Source organism: Aythya ferina, assembly GCF_964211825.1.
Source record: "Aythya ferina genome assembly, chromosome: 2".
Taxonomy (NCBI): Eukaryota; Metazoa; Chordata; class Aves; order Anseriformes; family Anatidae; genus Aythya; species Aythya ferina.
In genome coordinates this window covers 128,768,793-128,790,840 of record NC_140297.1, presented here as the reverse complement: position 1 = coordinate 128,790,840, position 22,048 = coordinate 128,768,793, and the positions used below count along the sequence as shown (strand labels likewise).

Genomic DNA, 22,048 nt, shown 5'->3' with positions numbered 1-22,048 from the left:
ATGAAATAAACCAACTCATCCAACTCAAATCTAAATCCAGAATGGCTCAGTTTTCATGAAACTTCAAGTCATATTTTGAATATGTTTTTAGATACAGAATGAGTCCTTTCATCAAAACTAAAAATTAACCTTTCTCTCTGAGAAAAGATCAGGGGAAGATGCCACGTAATTATGGAAATGCCTCCTGGGTTAGTCCCTTGAGGTCTTTTGTCTAGTTACATGAACAAGTGTCTCCTTAACTCCACTGGCCACTCATTGGATGCCACTACTGCTGTCTCCCTGAAAACTGAGGTTTTATAGACTAGTTTAATTGTACCACACTTTTTTACCATTGCAGGCACCAATACAAACCTATCCTCTGGGAAAGATGAATAAGCACTGGAAAGGAAAGGATCTGTGCCAAACATTATTGTTTTTTTTGTGGCACAGATGAATACTTGTAAAGAAGCAGTGTCCAAATAAAGTGTTTTAAGATCCATTAGCTACCACAGGAAATTTAATAAATAAATAAATAAATAAATAAATAAAATAAAAAGTAGTGAAAGAAGGGATTCTTTCAGTCAGAATGTACATAGGCCAACCAGTCAACTGAATACTTGTCAGAGCAATTTTGGCAGGGAGCCTCTAAATTATCTTACTGTTCCATTGCTAACTCATCTTTCAAGTACTCTGGGGTTAGCAAATACTTATGAAGTTCATATACTATTGTCTGCTATTTTGCTATTGCTAACATGAGCTAGGACATTTGAACAAGTAGCTCACTGGGGATTATTGTTCTCATTTTGTGCTAGGTTTTGGTTTCTGCCTATTTGCATTGGTGCCCTGAAGCATTTTTTAGTTTTGTTGCCTGTAAAAAATCAGCTGCAGCAATACATTTACTTGATTACTCTCATACAACAAATTTGAATTTATTCTGCAGTCACTTGTTTATTTTTGATAGTGGTGTTCAATTATGCAATGACAATTATCAGGACACCAGAACAAGACTGTGTTCCCTAACAGGGAGGTCGAATGATATTTCAGCTGGTAAGTAGTAGAAGCTCAATTAGTACATGAGTCATTTAAAACGAAATTGAACACAGCAGTCGATAACATTCTTTTGGGAATAATCTTGCACTTGCAGAAGGATCTGTCTACTTAGCAAGGTAGCCTCAGGGCTGCTCTAACCTATGCCTGAGGGCTGGCCATGCAGCAGCAGCCCAGAATGAAGGCTTAGGCAAGAGTTCCTCTTCCTTTGTATTCCTTCCCTTCCTCTTTTCCTCCTTTCCTCTGTCTCTCTCTACCCTCCTCCGTCTCCCACCCAAAAAATACACTTAACCATACCTGCACATCTGGTTCATCTATCAGCATTTTGTTCTTCAGCCACTCCTTTTCCATTCGTCTGTTTAAATTGAATACCATGGGATTGTGGAACTGAAATTGTTCATCTTAATATCATAACAAAGGTTTCCTTCCTTGTTTGTTTGCTTCTTTTTTTTTTTTTTGTTTCCTTTTTTTTCCTCCCCACAACATCTGGAACAGAGAACTACTGCAATTCAAATGTTAACAGCAAGCAGGGATAGACCACAGCCATCAGACTTTGAAATCAGTGTCGCAGGCCACTACTTCCCATTTCTAACAATTTAGGATGAAACCTTCTCCCCACTTAAGTCTCACTCACAGATTTTACCACATTGTTTCCAGATAAAGATATTGCTGTCATCATGTTTTGCATTCTTTATCAGCTTGACTATAAGTTAGTATAACAGTTACAGTATTCATTTATTGTCAATTTTAAAATTTACTTGCTTTCTCCATCATGTCTGCCTCTGTAATCATTTGGATCAGTTAAGAAGTCAGACTCAGGGAAGTGGCAAAGAATCCTCTGAAGAAACCACTGAAAAGTAGGTCTATAAAGGGATCCAACATAATGCCATGTCTACCCTGTGCAATAACACGTGAAGAATACAAAGTTAGTAGAGAAATATCTGGAAATGCTGTCTTAGGTCTGATGGCAGTTTGTACAGAAATGTCTGGAAATGTTAGTTTAGGTCTGATGTCAGTTTAGCCTTATCAGCCTCATTAAATCACTAAGCTTATTGTTATACCAACAAAAGTATAATTATTGCAATATGACAGCTGTCAGTGAGAGCCCAGAGGTAGTTAGAGGCCATACAATCATGATGAAGAACACAGGACCAAAGAGGGACACAGGTCCCAACTCTAACCATCAAGATTCTGCTCTTCCTAACACCAAAGTCCCCTAGAAAAGCTCCTAAAGTCTAACTTGTATCCATACGCAGATGCATCATAGCCTCAATAACTTGGAACTTGATCAAGCTTTCCTATGGAGATCCACAGCTTGCTCAGGAAAAAGGCTCAATAAGGACACATCTTTTTCTGCCTTCTTTTTACGGTGGTTATCACTCATTCAAATTTCTACATGGTAGGTATCTGGAGTAGGAATGTTTAACTTTCTACCTCACTGCCCACTAGTCAAATCTTCTGACTTGCTTTAGGGGCTCTGTCCCTACCCTGCTTAGGGACATACCTTAAATTATATTGGCTATATGGTGAGACCCTTGTGTTAGCCAGTAAAACATGAAGAGGAGAGGTTTCATTCCTGTTCTTCAATGGACCTTTGCTCAAAGGACCTATCTCCACTCAGGATGCATCCTTCTTCAGCACTGGGCATTTGATGTAGGTCAGCCCCTTGAGCCACAAAGAGATTGTGTAGACACAAAATTGGGCTAGGGCTTCCATGAGGAAAAATATATCACTGCTTCTATAAAGATCTCAGTGATTTATGTACTGCCAGTGTATAAACCTTTTTGTCCCTATATGAACTGTAAATGGTAGACATATTTTTTTCAGATATGACAGTCTTGTGCAGTAGGTTACTTTTTCCCATTAAAACACATGCCATTAAATCCATTATCCTTTTAAGTTTCACTGTCAGTGCAATCTGTCTCTTTGCTTTGCTACAGTTAATGCCACTATTAATTAATCTTATCCTTAATTCATTCCTCGTGTATTTTTTAAAGCAAATGTAGAGCTTGTAATGAGCTGTACTGACAGGTTTGGAGATCAAAAGCACAGATCCTCAGAGATACATAGGCACATAATTACTATTTAGGTACCCAACTTCCATTGATTTCAGCAGTAGTTAGGTGCCAAAGAATCTTTGAAGATTAGTGCCAAAGTTCACATTTTCATATTAGCTTTATTGCAAAGTTCTCATCATTAGATTCATTTTGAGGGGTCCTATGTCTAAAGGTGTTATAAACTAGAGCAGTTTTCATAGCTGATTCAGTCACTGACCTTGCTGCAAGGATGTGAGTGTAACTCCATTTGCTACTGTAGCTTTGTGGAGAAAAGTGTCCACCCAGCTGATGGCTGAGCAGTCCATTCCACCAACATGTCATATGAAACTAAAAAGAACAACTTACTTCCTTCAAACCTTTCTCAACAATTTCCAGTGATAAAAGTCATAATTTTCCATCTGTGATTTTCTTTTTGTATTCAAAATAATGAGGAGATGGGGCAGTCTTTGCCATTTACACAAGACACTTGGCTCAGTCTGCATCTTGTCTTCCCACATGGGCTTCTGTGGCTAGGAGAGAGCAGCTGTTCTGCTGAAAGTTGCTGTGGTTTTGTAGTTTGTGTAGTGTTTTTGTTTTGTTATGTTTTGTTTAAATACTGTGGCTGAAATAGCAGTAATTTGCATGATGAGTTGCAGTACTGCAGTATCACCAGTTCTGCAGGGTGACATGCAGTGGCATGCAGACTGTCCCTACACAGCACAATGTGATGGAATGTACCTTTTAGCCCATGAGTAGCTCCAGTGAGGTCAACCATATCACTGAAGTTAAGCATTGCCTAACTGCTGTACTGGATCGGGTCAGAGTGCTAAGCATTATTCCAGATTATATCTCAAATATCTTAGCAGCCTGATGAGCTCTACATTACGCCCTGTGGGTGTGTGCTTCCTTGTATAGACTAGGCTACATTAGTGAGTGATACCCAGATACTCTAAATTTCTGTATGAAGGGAGATAATAAGACCCCTGTTATCTCTTTTCAAACTTGATTACTTATATAACAGAATTTGATAAAACTCCAACATAGACTTGTTAAGCTCTTTAGCTATTTTTTTCTTCTCATAACACCATAATATTTTGGATAGTGTCATAATATTTCCTTGTAACATTTTTCATATGAAAAATAAATAGCTAATTCATGAGTAAGGACTATTTAAATGGAGCAGGAACTTTAGTGGAGGCTGAGCTGTTATTCCACAGGAAAAGAAACAGAGAATAGTTTCATTCCAGTTACAGGGTGATGCAGCCCTACAGAGATGCTGGAGCAGGCAATCTGATGCTTCCTTCTCACATTAGGGGTCATCTGCACCACTTAGCCTCATTACCGCAGAGGACACTAGTCACGTGGGACTGACTGAGCACTCTCAGTTGTATTCCTCATCATCTGAAATGAAAGAATATTAAAGGAGCTTGACACTCTACTTTAAAGGTCAACAAATAATTCTCAGTGTCTCCATATATAAAGCAAATGACAGCGGACAACGGGCACAGCTTTGTTTCACATGGTGGTTGTAGTTTAAAGCAAAGTGACAGGAAATAATGAGGTTTAAATTGGTGAATTGGCTTGTGCATTCTGGGGATTAACCTGTAATGCACATTGCACCCAAATTACAGAACTTCAGAGAACAGCCTGTGGCACACATACTGATTGTAATGACACTTTATTTACAGAAATATTGTTATTCCTCATTACCGTCACATAGTCATGTCATAATTTTAAATAGAAATCTTAAACTACCTAGTAATAAAATTGAGTTGTATTAGAAAAAGAGCACTACTGAAAACTGATTTTAGTAAGGTGAGCAGTAGAGAAAGTGAAAAGTATCAACTAAGGATCTAGTCCAAATCTTACATTTTTGGTTATTTTAGCATTAGTATTCATGAACAAAATAAAGTTCAAAGAGACAAAGAATAACTCATGAATTTTGCTTTTTAAATAAAGGAATAGCATGAAATAACTTCTCTGCTTACATCCTTCCAAACACTCCCTATACTAGTCCAGATGTAGAATGCACAGAGAAGAATGGCAGGATATAGACCTTTGTGTCACCATATGTCTCCCTGTGACATGAGGAACTACCATGCAACTGCTAACATGTTCAGAGGTCATAAATAGTAGGCAATGAGTTCAGAAGCAGTAAGTAACAGAAATGACAGGATGTGCTGCATCCCTCTAAATCTGCTGCTTTCTCTTGCACTTCCTAGTTATTCTAGTAGGTGTTGTTTGTTTGTTTGTTTGTTTGTTTGTTTTCCCAGAGAATCTCAGTCTGAACTCACATGAAACCAGACTAACAGTGTGACAACACAAGTACTGCAAGCTTGATGGATTCAAGGATTCTCAAGCACAAGATTCAATATAAATTAAGCTGTAAATAAATAAGGACTCTTACTCTGGGAAAGATAAGATTCAGGTGAAAGAGGAGACAGAGTAATGCAATTAATAGTTATTACACTAAAGGACCTTTATCACCAGCAAATGATATTATTAGGGCTGAAGACAGTAATTTGAGCAAATTAGTTCCATTAACGTGCTTTAGTTGAAGTAGGTCCCATGAGTCTATTTAGTGTGCTGTTGAAGGCATATTCTTTAGGTCTGAGAGTTACTATTTTTTTGTGGTTCTTTTTTTGTTCTTTTTTTAGCCTTCTAATGTCTTCATTCCTCACACCGCCACCAGGCAGAACATGAAGATTAAATTTGAAATAGAACAGTCAATTCCAAGTATTTAAAACCTGGAAGCAGCATTCAAAATACCAGAAAGATTGACTTGTATATGTATATGTGTATATATAATTTATATATATATATATAATAATCAATAAACTAAATTATTTCCAGATCAAAATAATATGCCTTCTGATTTTCCTGTGTGTAAGTTTCATTTTTTGAGGAGGTTCTCTGGAACCACGATGCCTCAAAGCTCACTCTAACTGCAAAATAAAAAAAATAAAAAAATAAAAAAATCCTTGTCATATATTCATATACCTCTAGAAGCTGAGACATTGAAAAAGTCAATAATTCTTATTTCCTTGGCTGATTGTCCTTCTGTACTCATCAAACCTTCATGAATTTATCTTCTCTGTTTTCCCTTGAGACTTACAACACTTCATTTTTCTAAGGCATTTTTCCCCACAATTCCCCTATCTTCTAAGTGTAAATTTCAATTTAAACAGGTGTTTTCTTCTGTAAGTTAAAAACTGAAAACTCCAGCAGTGCTTTTCTCACAATCAAGATGTAGATTCCTCTTCTTCCCTCCTAAAGGACTCCATTCCTATTTTCATTTTCAAACTATTTGTTGGTTAATAAGCACCACCTCAGGCTGTCAGTCTCTGAACAGGCACAGTGTCACAGGGATGGAATATCTGTTTCTGTGTATTTACTCACAGGATTAAATTTTAATTAACCTGCAAAAAAATGAGTTGAAATAGATGACAGATCGTTCTACAGTTAAATCATGAATTTGCTGTTGAGATGAAAATTGATATTAGTTCATATTGCAAAAGAAAATGTACTTCACAGTAAATAAATTAAATATTTATAATATATAATATAATTTTGCTATTCTATAATACACCAGTCTGCATATTTTAGAGTATTGTTCCCTTATACTGTATTTCTGATCAAGACTAATCCTCATTAAAACAAACAAACAAACAAAAAAACTAATATAACAATGAAAAAAATTATATGGAAAATTCTTGTCCTCTGTTACAATTATTATCTCCTTCACTTTTTGGCAACCACAGCAAATTAGTCTTGGGTCATGGTAAGCTTAATTATATCTTGGAACAGATGATGTTGGAAATATATTGAATAAACTCTATTGAGATAGCCTTTGCCTCTTAATGCAAAATTTCTATGTTCACATGTTTACATTATTTAAATTACAAAAGGCAGGCATCTGAAAAATGGGATATTTTGTTAGGCAGTCATATTCATAAAAATTCATTCAGTTGTGAGGGGGTCAAAAAACGGTGAAAAACAAACAAACAAGCAAAAAAAACTTGCTCTTCAAAATGTAACATAAGCTGCACTATTTCATTTAAGCAGGAAAATGCATATATGATATCAAAACTAGGCTTCTATAAATTTGGCATACATTTAGCTAGACAGTATTTTTAACTCGAACTATTGTGTTTTATTCCAAACAGGTAGAGAATGAGGACTATTCTGAGGCAACAAAAGGGACCTGCCGATCAAGTGGTTTGCCTTTGGCCAGTACCACTTATGGATGTAAGAGGTCAGCAGATTGCCAACTTCAGTGCTTCTCTTTTCTCCACTGTTGTATCAAAGTGTTGACTTTGTACGCAACTAAACTAAAAATTGGCCATGTATTTATCTCACATTTGTTGGCCCGTGAGAAATATAAAATAAAGTATAAGTTAGCATACTGAATCGGCTGCTATCATGATTACTTTGCGTGATTACTTTATCAGCAGTCCTGGCGATCGGGGGAGGTCCCAGTTGACTGGTGGCTAGCAAATGTGACGCCCATCTACAAGAAGGGCCGGAGGGCAGACCCGGGAAACTACAGGCCTGTCAGTTTGACCTCAGTGCCAGGGAAGCTCATGGAGCAGATCCTCCTGAGAGTCATCACGCAGCACTTGCAGGACAAGCAGGCGATCAGGCCCAGTCAGCATGGGTTTATGAAAGGCAGATCACACAGAATCACACAGAATTTTCTAGGTTGGAAGAGACCTCAAGATCATCGAGTCCAACCTCTGACCTAACGCTAACAGTCCCCACTAAACCATTTCCCTAAGCTCTACATCTAAACGTCTTTTGAAGACTTCCATGGATGGTGACTCCACCACTTCCCTGGGCAGCCTGTTCCAGTGCCTCACAACCCTTTCAGCCAGTTTCTTGAGGAGAATGCTGTGGGAGACGGGATCCTGCTTGACGAACCTGATCTCCTTCTATGACAAAGTGACGCGCTGGGTGGATGAGGGAAAGGCTGTGGATGTGGTCTACCTTGACTTCAGCAAGGCTTTTGACACCATCTCCCACAGCATTCTCCTCAAGAAACTGGCTGCTCTTGGCTTGGACTGGCGCACGCTTCGTTGGGTTAGAAACTGGCTGGATAGCCGGGCCCAAAGAGTCGTGGTGAATGGAGCCAAGTCCAGTTGGAGGCCAGTCACTAGTGGCGTCCCCCAGGGCTCGGTGCTGGGGCCGGTCCTCTTTAATATCTTCATTGATGATCTGGACAAGGGCATTGAGTGCACCCTCAGTAAGTTCGCAGATGACACCAAGCTATGCGTGTGTGTCGATCTGCTTGAGGGTAGGAAAGCTCTGCAGGAGGATCTGGATAGGCTGCACCGATGGGCTGAGGTCAACTGCATGAAGTTCAACAAGGCCAAGTGCCGGGTCCTGCACCTGGGGCGCAATAACCCCAAGCAGAGCTACAGGCTGGGAGAGGAATGGTTGGAGAGCTGCCAGGCAGAGAAGGACCTGGGAGTGATGGTGGATAGTCGGCTGAATATGAGCCAGCAGTGTGCTCAGGTGGCCAAGAAGGCCAACGGCATCCTGGCTTGTATCAGAAACTGTGTGACCAGCAGGGCTAGGGAGGTGATCGTCCCCCTGTACTCAGCTCTGGTGAGGCCGCACCTCGAGTACTGTGTTCAGTTTTGGGCCCCTCGCTACAAGAAGGACATCGAGGTGCTTGAGCAGGTCCAGAGAAGGGCGACGAAGCTGGTGAGGGGCCTGGAGAACAAGTCCTACGAGGAGCGGCTGAGGGACCTGGGCTTGTTCAGCCTGGAGAAGAGGAGGCTCAGGGACGACCTTATCACTCTCTATGGGTACCTCAAGGGAGGCTGTAGCGAGGTGGGGGTTGGTTTGTTCTCCCACGTGCCTGGTGACAGGACGAGGGGGAATGGGCTTAAGTTGAGCCAGGGGAGTTTTAGGTTAGATGTTAGGAAGAACTTCTTCACTGAAAGGGTTGTGAGGCATTGGAACAGGCTGCCCAGGGAAGTGGTGGAGTCACCATCCATGGAAGTCTTCAAAAGACGTTTAGATGTAGAGCTTAGGGAAATGGTTTAGTGGGGACTGTTAGCGTTAGGTCAGAGGTTGGACTCGATGATCTTGAGGTCTCTTCCAACCCAGAAATTCTGTGATTCTGTGACTGTGAGTCCTGACTATCATCAGTGTTGTGCTTTGTGTCTTGCGATGTTCCCAAAATGAGGAAACTTGTAGAGTTGCTCCATCAGGGCATATAGTTCAGGCCTATATAACTGGCAGGTTCACCTGTGCCACAAGCATGTGTCATGGTAAAAGTGATTGATGACTTCTATGGGTTAGATGGAGAGTCTCATTTCATTCCTATGGTGTTAGTACCCATTGATAAGAAATATGTTTAAATAATGCTTAGAGAAAGGATGTTTGAACATTGATGCAGAATGCACACATGCCTTCCTGTACAATCACCCCACAGGGGGCCAACAAGTTGTCTGAGGGTATGCTAAATTGCTGGGATATGCTTCCAGACCTGCTTAAATAAATAAATAAATAAATGGATAAATAAATAGAAATAATCTGTTCCAAATTAATCTGATGTTTGCAACGAACAAGTGATACACTCGACCACAGACAAACAAACTGTCTTGAGCAAGATTGTCTAAGCTCTCATCTCTATTACAGAGGTTCTGATGATATCTTCATGAAATCAATGATGTTACCAGATTTGTGAAAGCCTTATTTTATTCATTTTTTTCACTATTTTCCTTGAAAGACTGTAATACCTCTTATTCTAGTAAAATGTTTTTTTTTCTGTAAACAGTCATAATCTCATTTTATTTCATAAGGTAATTTCATTGAGAGTACTCTCTTGTTACAGTAAGATTTGTTACAAAGAGACCAGACAGTGTTATTCAGACACAAGTAGAATGAGTGGATGTCTAAAATGTAAAAATGTGAATGTCTAGGCTTTTTTTTTTTTTTTTTTTTTTTTTCTCAGAGCACAGAGCTTAAGCTCCAGATTAAACTACCCCTTGATCAGCACTTGCTACTGTTCACCCTGTGGACTTTTAACTCATTGTGTTAACTCATTGTCACACTAGTGACAATCAACTTCTCTAAAGGTAAAAGTGGTGTTAAGCCCAGAATCACCAATGGTTGCAATGAAGAACTGCTGTGTAGGTCATACCACCATGGTGTAACCTGGAGCAGCTGTTACATCAGGCACCCTCACTCCTCTTTGTAATCAAGTTTAGATTTTGACTTTCTAGAAGGCTCATTATTGACAAGTAGACTTTAGAATTCATTAAAATGTTTGGATTTACTACAGGACAGTAAGGAACCAGATGGAAGTAGTGATAAACACCAGCTTTGATGAGAGCTTTATTCCCTTTTTGTATTACAAAACTGACAGAAGAGAAGGAAACCTGTTAACAAAATGACTTAAAATTGCTGTAAAAAAGAATGTACTACTTTCTTTCTTTCTTTAGGAACATGAAGAGAAAGATGAAACCTACTTTCATGAAAAAATGAAAAATGTAGGCATTTGCAAAACAATATAGAAGATGTATGAAATAATTCATGGAAAAGGTGGTGTTAAAAATTTGCCACAAATATGAGCAGATGAGAACCTCTCCTATGAAGAAAGGCTGTGAGACTTTTGGTTATTTAGCCTAGAGAAGAGAATGTTCCAGTGAGAACTTACAGCAGCCTTCAAGTATTTTAAGGGGACCTACAGAAAAGATGGAGAGGAACTCTATCAGGGAATGTTGAGATAGAATATGGGGGAATGGTTTTAAACTAAGGTGGTCTGTTTTGATTAGATGTTAGGAGGAAGTTCTTTATTTAGAGGGTGGTGAGGCACTGGAACAGGTTGCCCAGAGAAGCTGTGGATGCCCCATCCCTTGAAGTGTTCATGGTCAGGTTGGATGATGCCCTGGGCAAACTGATCTTGTTGGAGGTGTCCCTGTCCATTGGAAGGGGGATGGAATTAGGTCCCTTCCAACCCAAATCATTCTATGATTCTATGATGCTATTATTTTGTGATTCTAAGTGACACAAATATTGGAGGTGAGCAATTAGAAATAGTCTGTTGGAAAGACACATTTTACTCAATCACAGATGGACAGACATTATTCAGGTGAAAACAGAACTACCAAGTACACAAATATTAAACAAGAGTTATAATGGATTTTCTTCCTTTATTCCGACAATGTTAAACTTTCTGTCACAGAAGCATCCTGGAACTCAATACCTTTACCCACATTCAGAATTCCTTAGATGGGAGGAATTTTATGCAGTGATTAGACCTGAAAGCTAATACATCCATCTCTCTCTGTAAAATATACACTCCTGATTCACCTATTGAAGCTGTTGGTAAAATTGATTTATGGAAATCCTTTAAGAGTCTGTCTGTCAATGTTTCATGGCATTGAAGATTTAGGGGATTTTCCATGTTTTCTCCATTTTAAGCTGAAAAACAAACAAACAAACAAGCAAACAAACAAAAAACTCTTCTGCTCCTTAAAATCATTAACTTATTTCAACTAAGTCAGCATTTACAAGCAAATAGCAGAGAAATCTTTAATCTAGAATAATCAGCCACAGACAAGTTTCTCAAAGAGACCTGAAGATCTCCAGCATTCAGAGAGAAGCCTCTTCTGCCTCCCATGACAGCTTTTTCCTGAAGCTCTGCACTCCAAATTAGAGACCATTTGAACAAAAGCAAATAACCCAATTCATTGTGCTATTCCCCCCCTCCAAAAAAAAAAAAAAATCCTCACACTCACTTGTCGTGGTTCCGCTCGAGTGGGCAGCCGAGCTCCACCACAGCCGCTCTCTCACTCCCCCTCCTCAAAGAGGAATGGGGAGAAAATATGTGAAAAGGGCTCAAGGATTGAGATAAGGACAAGAAAATCACGCAATAATTATTGTAACGGGCAAAACAGACTCGGCATAAGGAGATAGTAAGATTTATTGCCTACAACTAACAAGCGAGAGAAGTGAGAAAACAAAGGAAAAAAAAAACAAAAGCACCTTCCCCCCCCATCCACCCTCTTCCACCTCCTCCCCCCGAGCGGCGCAGGGGAATGGGGAATGGGGGTTATGGTCAGTCTACAGCACTTCTTCTCTGCCGCTCCTTCTCGGTCACTCTCGTCCCCTGTGCTGTGGGGTCCCACCCACGGGATGCAGTCCTTGATGAACTGATCCGGCGTGGGCTTCCCACAGGCAGCAGCTCTTCCAGAACTGCTCCAGATATGGGTCCGTACCACGGGGTCCATCCCTCAGGAGAAAACTGCTCCAACCTGGCTCCCCTACGGGCAGCAGCTCCTGCCAGGTCACCTGCTCCTGCGTGGGCTCCTCTCCACCGGCTACAGGTCCGGCCCGGAATCTGCTCCGGCAGGGGTCTTCCACAGGCGGCAGCCTCCGTCGGTGCAGGGCCACCTGCTCCACCGTGGTCTCCTCCACGGGCTGCAGCGTGGAACCCTGCTCCACCATGGTACTCCATGGGCTGCAGGGGGACATCCTGCTTCACTATGGTCCTCACCACAGGCCTCAGGGGACTTCTGCTCCGGCGCCTGGAGCACCTCTCTCCCTCCTTCTACACTGACCTTGGAACCTGCAAGGCTGTTTCTCACTCCCGGCTGCTGTCTGGCGCAGCATTTTTTTCCCTGTCTTAAATATGCTCTCACAAAGGCGCAAACAACATCGCTTATTGGCTCAGATCTGGAAAACAATGGGGCCCTTCCCAAACATGGGGCAGCTTCTAGATCTTTCTCACAGAAACCACCCCTATGGCTCCCTGCTACCAAAACCTTGCCACGTAAACCCACTACACCACTTCTATTCAAAAGCTACTCACTAAAAAGTATACTAAACGTATTTACTTACAAAGTAAATAACTTCTTTGTTGTAACTAAATTGGTCTAAATAACAGTGCACTAGAGCAAGGAAAGAGTGATTTCTGAAGTTATCCCTGTCCAGAAAACAAACAAACAAACAAAAAAACAACCCACAACTGTTGAACATATGCTTCATTTTAAACACATATGGAATTAAGAACAGGCTTCAATACTTTTCTGAGGCAGAACTAAAAACTGAAAACCATAGCTATGTATTACTTTGTCATGTTACAGTAGAATCAACTAAAATGTTGCCATCATATTCTTTCATATGATTTCAATATCCTGGTTGAGCTGGGTTGGACTAGATGACCTCCATAGATCTCTTTCAATCCCAACCATTTTGTGATTCTGTGAACACTGTAGAGATGAAAGCATGTATGGTTTTATACTTATTCATAAGATAAGCAATATAAAGCATCATAATTGTTTATGTAAATAGTAAAAAAAAAAAATACCAAAAGGCAAATGTGTAATTTGCATCATTCATTTTTCTTTATTGAGTTTTGATGAAAAACAGTCCATTTGAAATATTTCCAACAACCATTTCAATTTCAAACACAAAAACTTAGTATCAGAGTTCAACCATATAAAGTTACATCTTATTATAATTTAATATTTAACAAAGCTAATCATTTTTGATTTTTCATAATTAAGTTTACAAAAATAATGTTACATTTATAAAATAAATCAGCCTTTCCCAATAAATTATAGTGGTGTTCTTCTTATTCAAAAATGTAATATATCATACAAAATAGATAACACCTTTTAGCAAGATAAAATACTAAAGTATATTTTTCATCTAGTACATTTTGGCAGTGTGAGAGGACATTTTATTGTACATTTGATACCTAAACTACAGTGTGAAAACTAAGCACATTCAACTATTATGTGCATATAAGGCACAACTTGTGGACTACTTTTTATTTCCACTTAAATGTTTTTAGTCAGACCAATGTTGCCATGTTCTTGAAATGGGCTTAATTAATCTGATCCAGTGAAGTCATGCAGATCCAGCTAGAGACAAATACTCACCGTCTTTCTATGACAGGTATATAAAAGTGACCCCAGACAGTCAACTTCTGGGTGTCTCTCATGCATGCTTTATCTGTTTCTGCACAAAGTGATAGTGAACTGCTTGGAGAAATAGTACAGTCCTGATCCCTCTAAAGTTGATGGGAAAACTTTGGTACTTTTTTTTTTTTTGTCATAAAAACTCATACTAAAAGGGTCTTGCAAAAAAAGCAATGAATTGAGAAAAAATAAATGGTAACCAGCAAAAAGAAAAACATTGTCTAAAAAGCAAAGTAAACTTCAAAAGCTACTGTGTGCAGACTTAAGTACAAATGCAACTACTTCAAAATAACATAAGGAAAACCAGCATCTACCTGGTGGTAAATGTATTCTCATTAAAAATCTTTTGAACAGTTAGGTCAGCTCAGCATTTACTGTGTATTTATTTTCTGCTTGCAAAATAGTATCTGAAGAATAGTACCCATTTGTTTAAGTAACTTTAAAAATCAGAGGTTCAATGCCTTTATGCCACCTTTGGATGTTGTGATTAAGGCAGGTGTCTGATTCAGGATGATCAACATCTCACCTTGAAGAATTTCTGACTTGTCTGTGTTTTCTTTTTGTAATAATTCAGCAAACTGCAAAATTTTATTCTCTCTTTTCTGTTTCTTTCCTTTACAGCTTCTGGGAATAAAAAGTCTAAAGTACTAAAGGAAAAACATTGCTGTTTGGAATAAATAAAATGTGCGAAGTGGCAATTTTCTTATGACACCAGTACTGTATGAATAGCATAATCACTTTGTATATCATAACGAGATCATTTTCACACACTGTTACTGAAAGATTTGCACAAGGTGTCCTTTGTGCAAATCAACAGCGCATCCATATCCAGATGGGTTAATATAGACTCCAGACCCAAAACTTTAGTCAATGCTAGATCCTTCCAAATTGTAAAGGAAGAAGATGGTAAAGGGGGCTCTTCATAGTAAGTCAATTCGTCCCAAGCTTTTGAAGACTATAAGAGTTTGAAATCCACAGAGCAACTATTTGATGTGCTGGCTATTTTCATGGTTTGAAATACCATGGCTCAAAACAGGAACATCTGAAGGTGAACTCAGACATGTCTGTTGCTTGGGTTAGTAAGCCACCTCTCTCTAGACAGAGAGCTACTACAAAACTACAACTATTCTGTAGGTAAAGTTTAGAGTGATTGCTGAAACACAAGTTCACCAGTCAGTTAGGTAAATAAACACAATGGCTACATTTACACTATTAAATTAAACAGTACAAAGTCTCCAGCCCTGAGGTCAAGTGGTGTGGTCTGGCCACGTTCCTATAGTTATACTCTGTAAAGAAAGTTGGCCATATTCAAAGTGCCTAGTGAAAAGACTGGCCTAATTCCCAAAGTGTGCCCATAAATTGTTTGGGAGACCAATAGTTAGTCCTGACGACAAAACATTATGAGTCCCCTTCTAACATTTTAGCAATATAAATGCTAGCAGTCTGGTGTCTGCACCCATGCCTAGGCACTGTCCAGTTGAGTAATATAAACATTACTGTGTATGCAGATTTTTAAAAGTCCCCAAACGTCTTTGCATGTGGCAGATTCTCTGATTCATACAAATAGGTAAGCAGGGAGAATTCAAATCGTTTGTGGGAATTTTACTTGAAAGAGATGCTTCTTTCAAATCAGGATATTAAAGAAAAAAAAAGGGGGGGGGATGTATATTTCTATCCATTCAGTATTTTCTCCTTTTTATTTAATACATGTGCTTTGTTTGATAGCCTACTGCCTTATTATTTATGCAATCTTGTCTTTGGTTTGATTAACCCATTTTTTCATGTCTACAATTCACAGCTAAATGAACACTAACCAGTTAAGTCACAAAAAAAAAAAAAAAAAAAAAAAAAAATTATATACACATCTAAAACAATAATATTAAGGCAACAACTACAACAGGAAATTAATAAAAAAAGATAAAAAAAAAATCTGTGCAGTTAAAAGATCAGAAGATAGTATCAACCTTTATACACATTTTTCACACTTCAGTAGCCACAGTTACAGCTGCACATGTCAGTTAGAACAGCGTATATTACTTTCTAAATCATGAAGGGTTTTAAGAAATACCCACAGTAGTGGCTGCTGAGGAAATAATCTCCTTTATCATCCTGAGATTTTTAATGTGCAAGTGTCCTATCAATTTATTTAGTGCATAAAATGGAAGAAAGAAAGAAAGGAGGGAGGGGGGAAGAAGGGAAAGACTGGGATAAAGAAGGAAGGTATGAAGAGCAAGACAAAGAGATAAACATTATCACAATGTTTTTTGTTTCAAAATAGACTGCTGTGCGATTACTGAAGCCTGGTTTGTAGACATTTTGTATTCTTGTCCAGAGCCTTGAGGAGGGGAAGGTAATGGAGTTTCTGGAGTAGCTGGAAAAGAATTCATAAAGAATTGTGCATTTTTATATTCTTGCCTATTCTGCATACATATATACATACTACTGCCCCAAATGGATGTTCTTCTGCATTTGGCATGCTCGGTAAATAGGACATTATCAGAATTTCTCAACTTATTAAAAATTGTTCATGTGAAACCAATGATATATCAGAATGGTGCTGAATTGTTAAAATTAGATTAAATTCAAGTCAAAGTCTCTTATATAACATTGTTTATAAGTACCTGTTTCTAATGTACAATTACTTTAATCTAGGAATGATGATGAAATAGCTCTATGAGCACTGACAGCTCACCAATATAATTAATATTTTAATCTCTAACTTTGAAATGTTATGTTAGAAGGCTAACTTGCAATTACTTACAAATCTGTTCTGCATGTACAGGAGTAGACATTGAACTTATGAGGATAGTTTGGCCAGTTATTGGATCTTGGGCTAAATGAGGATGTACTGGATGATGCAGATGACTGGCATCATTAGAAGTACCTGCAAAAATACATGAGCACATAGCAATTCAAAAGAACATGTTGTTGCCAGCAATTTATATTGCAATAATTACATTTCTGTAGAGCAAATATTTTGATTGGCAATTTGAATAATTGCTTCTGGGTATTCATTAAACAATTTAACCAGACTTGAACCACATTAAGCACTATGTTTATTTGCACAGTTTTGACTGCAGTAACAGTGGATTTATTTAAATATTTGCAAGGGTTCTGCAATCTACCTAAGGAATCTGCTCCCAGTATAACAACCAGCGCAACTAAGTAAAAGCAACAGGTGATAGTAGTAGGCACTTCTCTTTTGAGAGGTACAAAAGCACATATTAGCCGACCTGAAGCATTCTCTAGAGGGGTGTGATGCTTAATGGGCATTTGTATCAAGGAATTAAGTCATCAGGACACTATCAAGCCTAGTTCAGTTCACTGACTATTATCCACTGTTTTTGTTTCATGTGGGCACCAGTGATAGGAGTAATAGGAGCAGTCAAAAGAATATCAAGAAAGATTACAGAGCCCTGGGAGTGGCAGTAAGGGACTCAAAAGCAAGTAGTTTTTACAGTCAAAGGAAAGAGGTTTGAAAGGGCCAATCAAATCTGTTGAATCAACAAACAGTAACACGGCTGGTGTCACAGACAGGGGTTTGGCTACTCAGACCATGAGATTCACCTTGACAAACCTGGCCTCCTATGAGATTCATCTGTCAGAGGAGAGGAGAGTGTCTTTGTTAGGAGACCTGCATGGATAAGCAAGGAGCCCCTGGAAGAACTCAAATAGAAGAAGGAAGTATATGGAATGTGGAAAAAGCAATAAGCCACATGGGAGAAATACCAGAACATTGTCAGAATATGCAGGGATGCAACAAGGAAGGCTAGGATCCATGTGCAAGGGATATCAAGGACAACATGAAGGGCTTCTTCAACTACATCAGAGAGGAAGACTAGGGAAAATGTGGGTCTGCTGCTGAATGGGATGGGTGTCCTTGTGACAAAGGATACAGAGAAGGAAGAATTACTGAATGCTTTCTTTCCTTCAGACTTTATTGCTAAGGCCAGCCCTCAGGAATCCCAGGCCCTGCAGACAAAGAAAAAGTCTAGAGAAAGAATGACTTTCCATTGGTTGAAGAGGATCAGGTTAAAGGTCATTTAAACTAACCTTATAACCACAAATCCATGGGCCCAGTTGGGATGCATCCACAAGTGCTGAGGGAGCTGCTGGATGTTATTGCTAAGCCACTCTCCACCATTTTTGAAAAGTCATGGAGAACAGGGGAGGTGCTTGAGGACTGGAAGAAAGCCCATGTCACCCCAGTCTTCAAAAAGGGCAAGAAAAGACCCACAAAACTACAGGCTAGTCAGCCTCAGCTCCATCCCTGGAAAGGTGATGGAACAGTTCATCCAGGATGTCATCTCTAAGTATGTGGAGAAAAAGAAGCTGATCAGGAGTAGTCATCATGGATTCACCAAGGGGAAATCATGCATAACTTACCTGATAGACTTCTATGATGGAATGACTGATTGGGTAGATGAGGGGAGACCAGTGGATGTTGTCTACCTTGACTTCAGCAAGGCTTTTGGTACTATCTCCCACAACATCCTCACAGGCAAGCTCAGGAAACATGGGACAGAAGAGGAGCCAGCGTGGAGGACTGAGAACATGGATGGATGGCAGAGCTCGGAGGGCTGTGATCAGTGGTGCTGAATCTAGTTGGAGACCTGTAGCTAACGGTGTCTCACAGGAGTCAGTACTTGTTCACTCTTGTTCAACTTATTTATCAATGATGTGAATGAACGGATAGAATCAGTGTATCCACAACAAGTTTGCTAGTGCTACAAAACTGGGAGGAGTGGCTGATTCATCAGAGGGCTGTGCTGCATTCAGAGAGAGCTGGACACACTGGAGAGGTGGACTGACAAGAACCTCATGAAATTCAGCAAGGGAAAGTGCAAAGTCTGGCACCTGGGGAAGGACAACTCCATACACCAGTACAAGTTGCTGGAAAGCAGCTATGCGGAGAAGAGCCCAGGAGTCCTGGCAGACAAGCTAACCATGAGCCAGTGGTGTGCTTTTTGGACAAGAAGGCCAGTGGTATCCTGGGGTGCATTAGGAAGAGTTGCCAGCAGGTTGAGAGAAGTAACCTTCTCATTCTACTCAGCCCTGGTGAAACCACATCTAGAGTACTGTATCCAGTTCTGAGCTCCCTAGTACAAGAGAGTTATGGAGCTCCTGGAGAGAGTCCAACAGAGAGCTACAGATATGATTAGGGGACTGGAGCATCGTTCTTATGAGGAAAGGCTGAGGAAGCTGGGCCTATTTAGCTTGGAGAATAGAAGGCAGAGAGGGGATTTTATCAATCTATATAAATATCTTAAGAGGGTGTCAAGATGATGGGTCCAGTCTCTTTGGTGGTACCCAATGACAGAATGAGAAGCAATGGGCACAAACTGAATCACAGGAAGTTCCATCTGAATATGAGGAAAAATGTCTTCACGGTGAGGATGAGTGAGCACTGGAACAGGTTGCCCAGAGAGGTTGAAGGGGATGGGTGATACCTTTTCAGGAGATATTCAAAACCCTCCTGGACATAATTCTGTGTAATGTGCTCTAGGGGACCCTGCCTGAGACTGGCATGTTGGACTAGATGATCTCCAGAAGTCCCTTCCAACCTCAAATACTCTGTGAGTCTGTAAATTCTGTGTTTAGATATCCAGCGATGACTGAGAAAAATACAGTAAAATCAAGTTGTAGGACTGAGGGAACAACATGAGCAGCCAAGACTTTAGCCAACAATTATATGACCCAAAGCTCAGTCGTTGTCACAGTACTCACAGTACTCACAGTGCTTGCTTACATCATGATTCTCTCAACATCCTTGTATGCTAAACTCAACAGAATAAAACATGGTAAATTTGAGAGGTTATTATCTTACCTCCCAGTAACATTTCTTGAAGTAAACTGTCAATTTTAACCATTCCAAATAGTTTAACCAACTGTATTTGCTCAATCATTTGCCAAGTGATGCTCTGGAGTGTAGGCAGTAGAAGCAGAAGTTCTCCAAATCTTCCTCGGGAGTCATATTGACGGTCATTGATATAATCCTCTAAACTTATTTGGACTTGGAACCGCATGTTCTTAATCTTTACTGGATTACTCAAGCCCTTTGCATCTGAAAAAACAAACGGACAACAAACAAACAACAACAACAAAAAATATGAGCACTTGCTACATGAACAAAGATTATTTTCAATATAATCTTAACAAAATTAATAATTGGCAATAATTCTCAAATATTTTCAAATATGTACCTGGGTCAAAAAACACAATTGCTTTCAAGCAAGCGTATTCATTGTCATCTATTTGAATTTCCTGGAAGGGTCGAACTAGTTCATCTAGAATCCGATTTGCCACTCGACTGATCTCTACTTCAGTACTGTTGCGATGGATTATGTAATTGTTACCTTGGAGAGAAAGAAGACCAACATGTTGATTGATATAAAGATTTAGATGTAACATAATACATGAGGAACATTTTCAAAAGTATTCTTCATTTTGCTTAATCAAATTGTTTTTTGTTTGTTTTTTATTCAATAGCTCTCCATTATATGATACAAAACTGTTATTTTGCAAATAATTACAGCTCTCACCTAGTCAATAAGCTGTGTGGATGAATATGGCAACATGTGTAGTTACTGTTTAGTCTACAGGACTAAGATGGACATTTGAATGCATGAACGTGGGGGAAGCAGGCCTTTATATGAAAGATAAATGCAATGTAATGCAATGTAATCTAAAAATTCTTCCTCCTACATTACAATAACATATCCCAAGCTAAATGATCAGGATTTGTCCATGGACAAAGAAAACTTCTTTCACAGAAGGCACCAGGAATGCTTCTTTATCCAACAGATGATCCTGTTATTCCTACTAAAATGTAGAAGCATCAGAAAATTTTCAGTAAAGAACCAATTTTCTCTGCTCTTATCATTTTAAATTTTGATATTGGGTAAGTGACCATTTTTGGTATCTTCATTCAACTTCTGTGCAGAAATGATCTAACATAAGTAATGAGAACAGTGGGAAAAACATAGAGCTTCCAGAAGCCACAAAGCAGTTTTTGAAAGAAAAACGGATGATTATATCACAAGAGATCTATGCCAAAATGACTCATAAACTATATAGGCATCTACTTCTAGGCATCGGAAATACGCCTTAGAGCTTCAAATTGTTTCTTCTTTTTGTATATATGCTGATTCTGGTGACGCTGATTATAATTTTCTGTTTATTTTCTCATTATTTGTCCTTATTACTTACTAATCCTAACGAAAATGTAGATATCTCATTTTTATTTCATTAATTTTGTCAGTAAAACTGCAGCTAGAGAAAGAAGCTACATCAAGGAAGTCATTTGTATAGTTTCTAATTTGAAAATATCACTGGTGCCAGTAACATCTCCAGAGCAATCTCTACTAATATCTTTCTGTTGCTTTAATGTTATGGTATGTGTGAAAGTAAATTCAAGACGATTTAGAGCTATGAAAAGGCAGTCCCAAAGAGAACAAGTAGCAGAAAACTTTCTTGTACCACGACACTGATAAGTCCATATTCTTCATAATCTTGACACACATCAACATTCCAAGAAGACCTACATGCTTTCTCACAAAACAGCCAAAGTACTGCGCATATTCAGCGAGACCATTTTGGCAGGGTGCACTTGAGACTGCCAGAGTACTGTGTCAGACAGTGCTAACATGTCATAATCCAGGTCATTATGCACACAGGCACACATCTCATCATATGACTGTGCTTCTCTGTTGTGTGAATGAATGGAAGACATATTTCCGCCATGTGACAATGCCCCTTTATCCATGGTCTCTTTATATAACTCAGAAAAGGTGACCATCAATAAGTTTGTCTCATGATTTGTTACACATGCGATACTCCTTAGCATGCCATGGATGTACCTGTCTCCCACACAACAGGGGACAAAAGGATTGCTCTTTACGTGATGAACATGTGATGACTGTCAAGGCAGCAGTGAAAGACCTCTTGGGAAAAATAGTTGCAGGGAAGAAATAGTTACAGGCTAGAAAAGCTAGCCTGTAAGATCTCTGTCTAAAGAGCTCTCAGGAAAGTGCCAGATAAAGAGTT

At 39.3% G+C, this 22,048-nt stretch overlaps 1 protein-coding gene across 3 annotated transcripts in view; it reads right to left on the bottom strand.

Moving 5' to 3' along the window:
- Window positions 1–13,401: 13,401 nt before the first annotated feature.
- HNF4G (hepatocyte nuclear factor 4 gamma) overlaps window positions 13,402–22,048 on the bottom strand; it is a 67,108-nt gene continuing 58,461 nt past the window's right edge. For all 3 annotated transcript variants that reach the window (XM_084510170.1, XM_084510171.1, XM_084510169.1), the window contains 4 exons: window positions 20,206–20,358; window positions 19,830–20,066; window positions 16,764–16,886; window positions 13,402–16,373 (listed from right to left, as the gene is read on the bottom strand). In XM_084510170.1, the coding sequence (XP_084366296.1) occupies window positions 16,255–16,373; window positions 16,764–16,886; window positions 19,830–20,066; window positions 20,206–20,358 (632 nt within the window). In that variant the 3' untranslated portion in view covers window positions 13,402–16,254. The remainder of the gene's footprint in view (window positions 16,374–16,763; window positions 16,887–19,829; window positions 20,067–20,205; window positions 20,359–22,048) is intronic.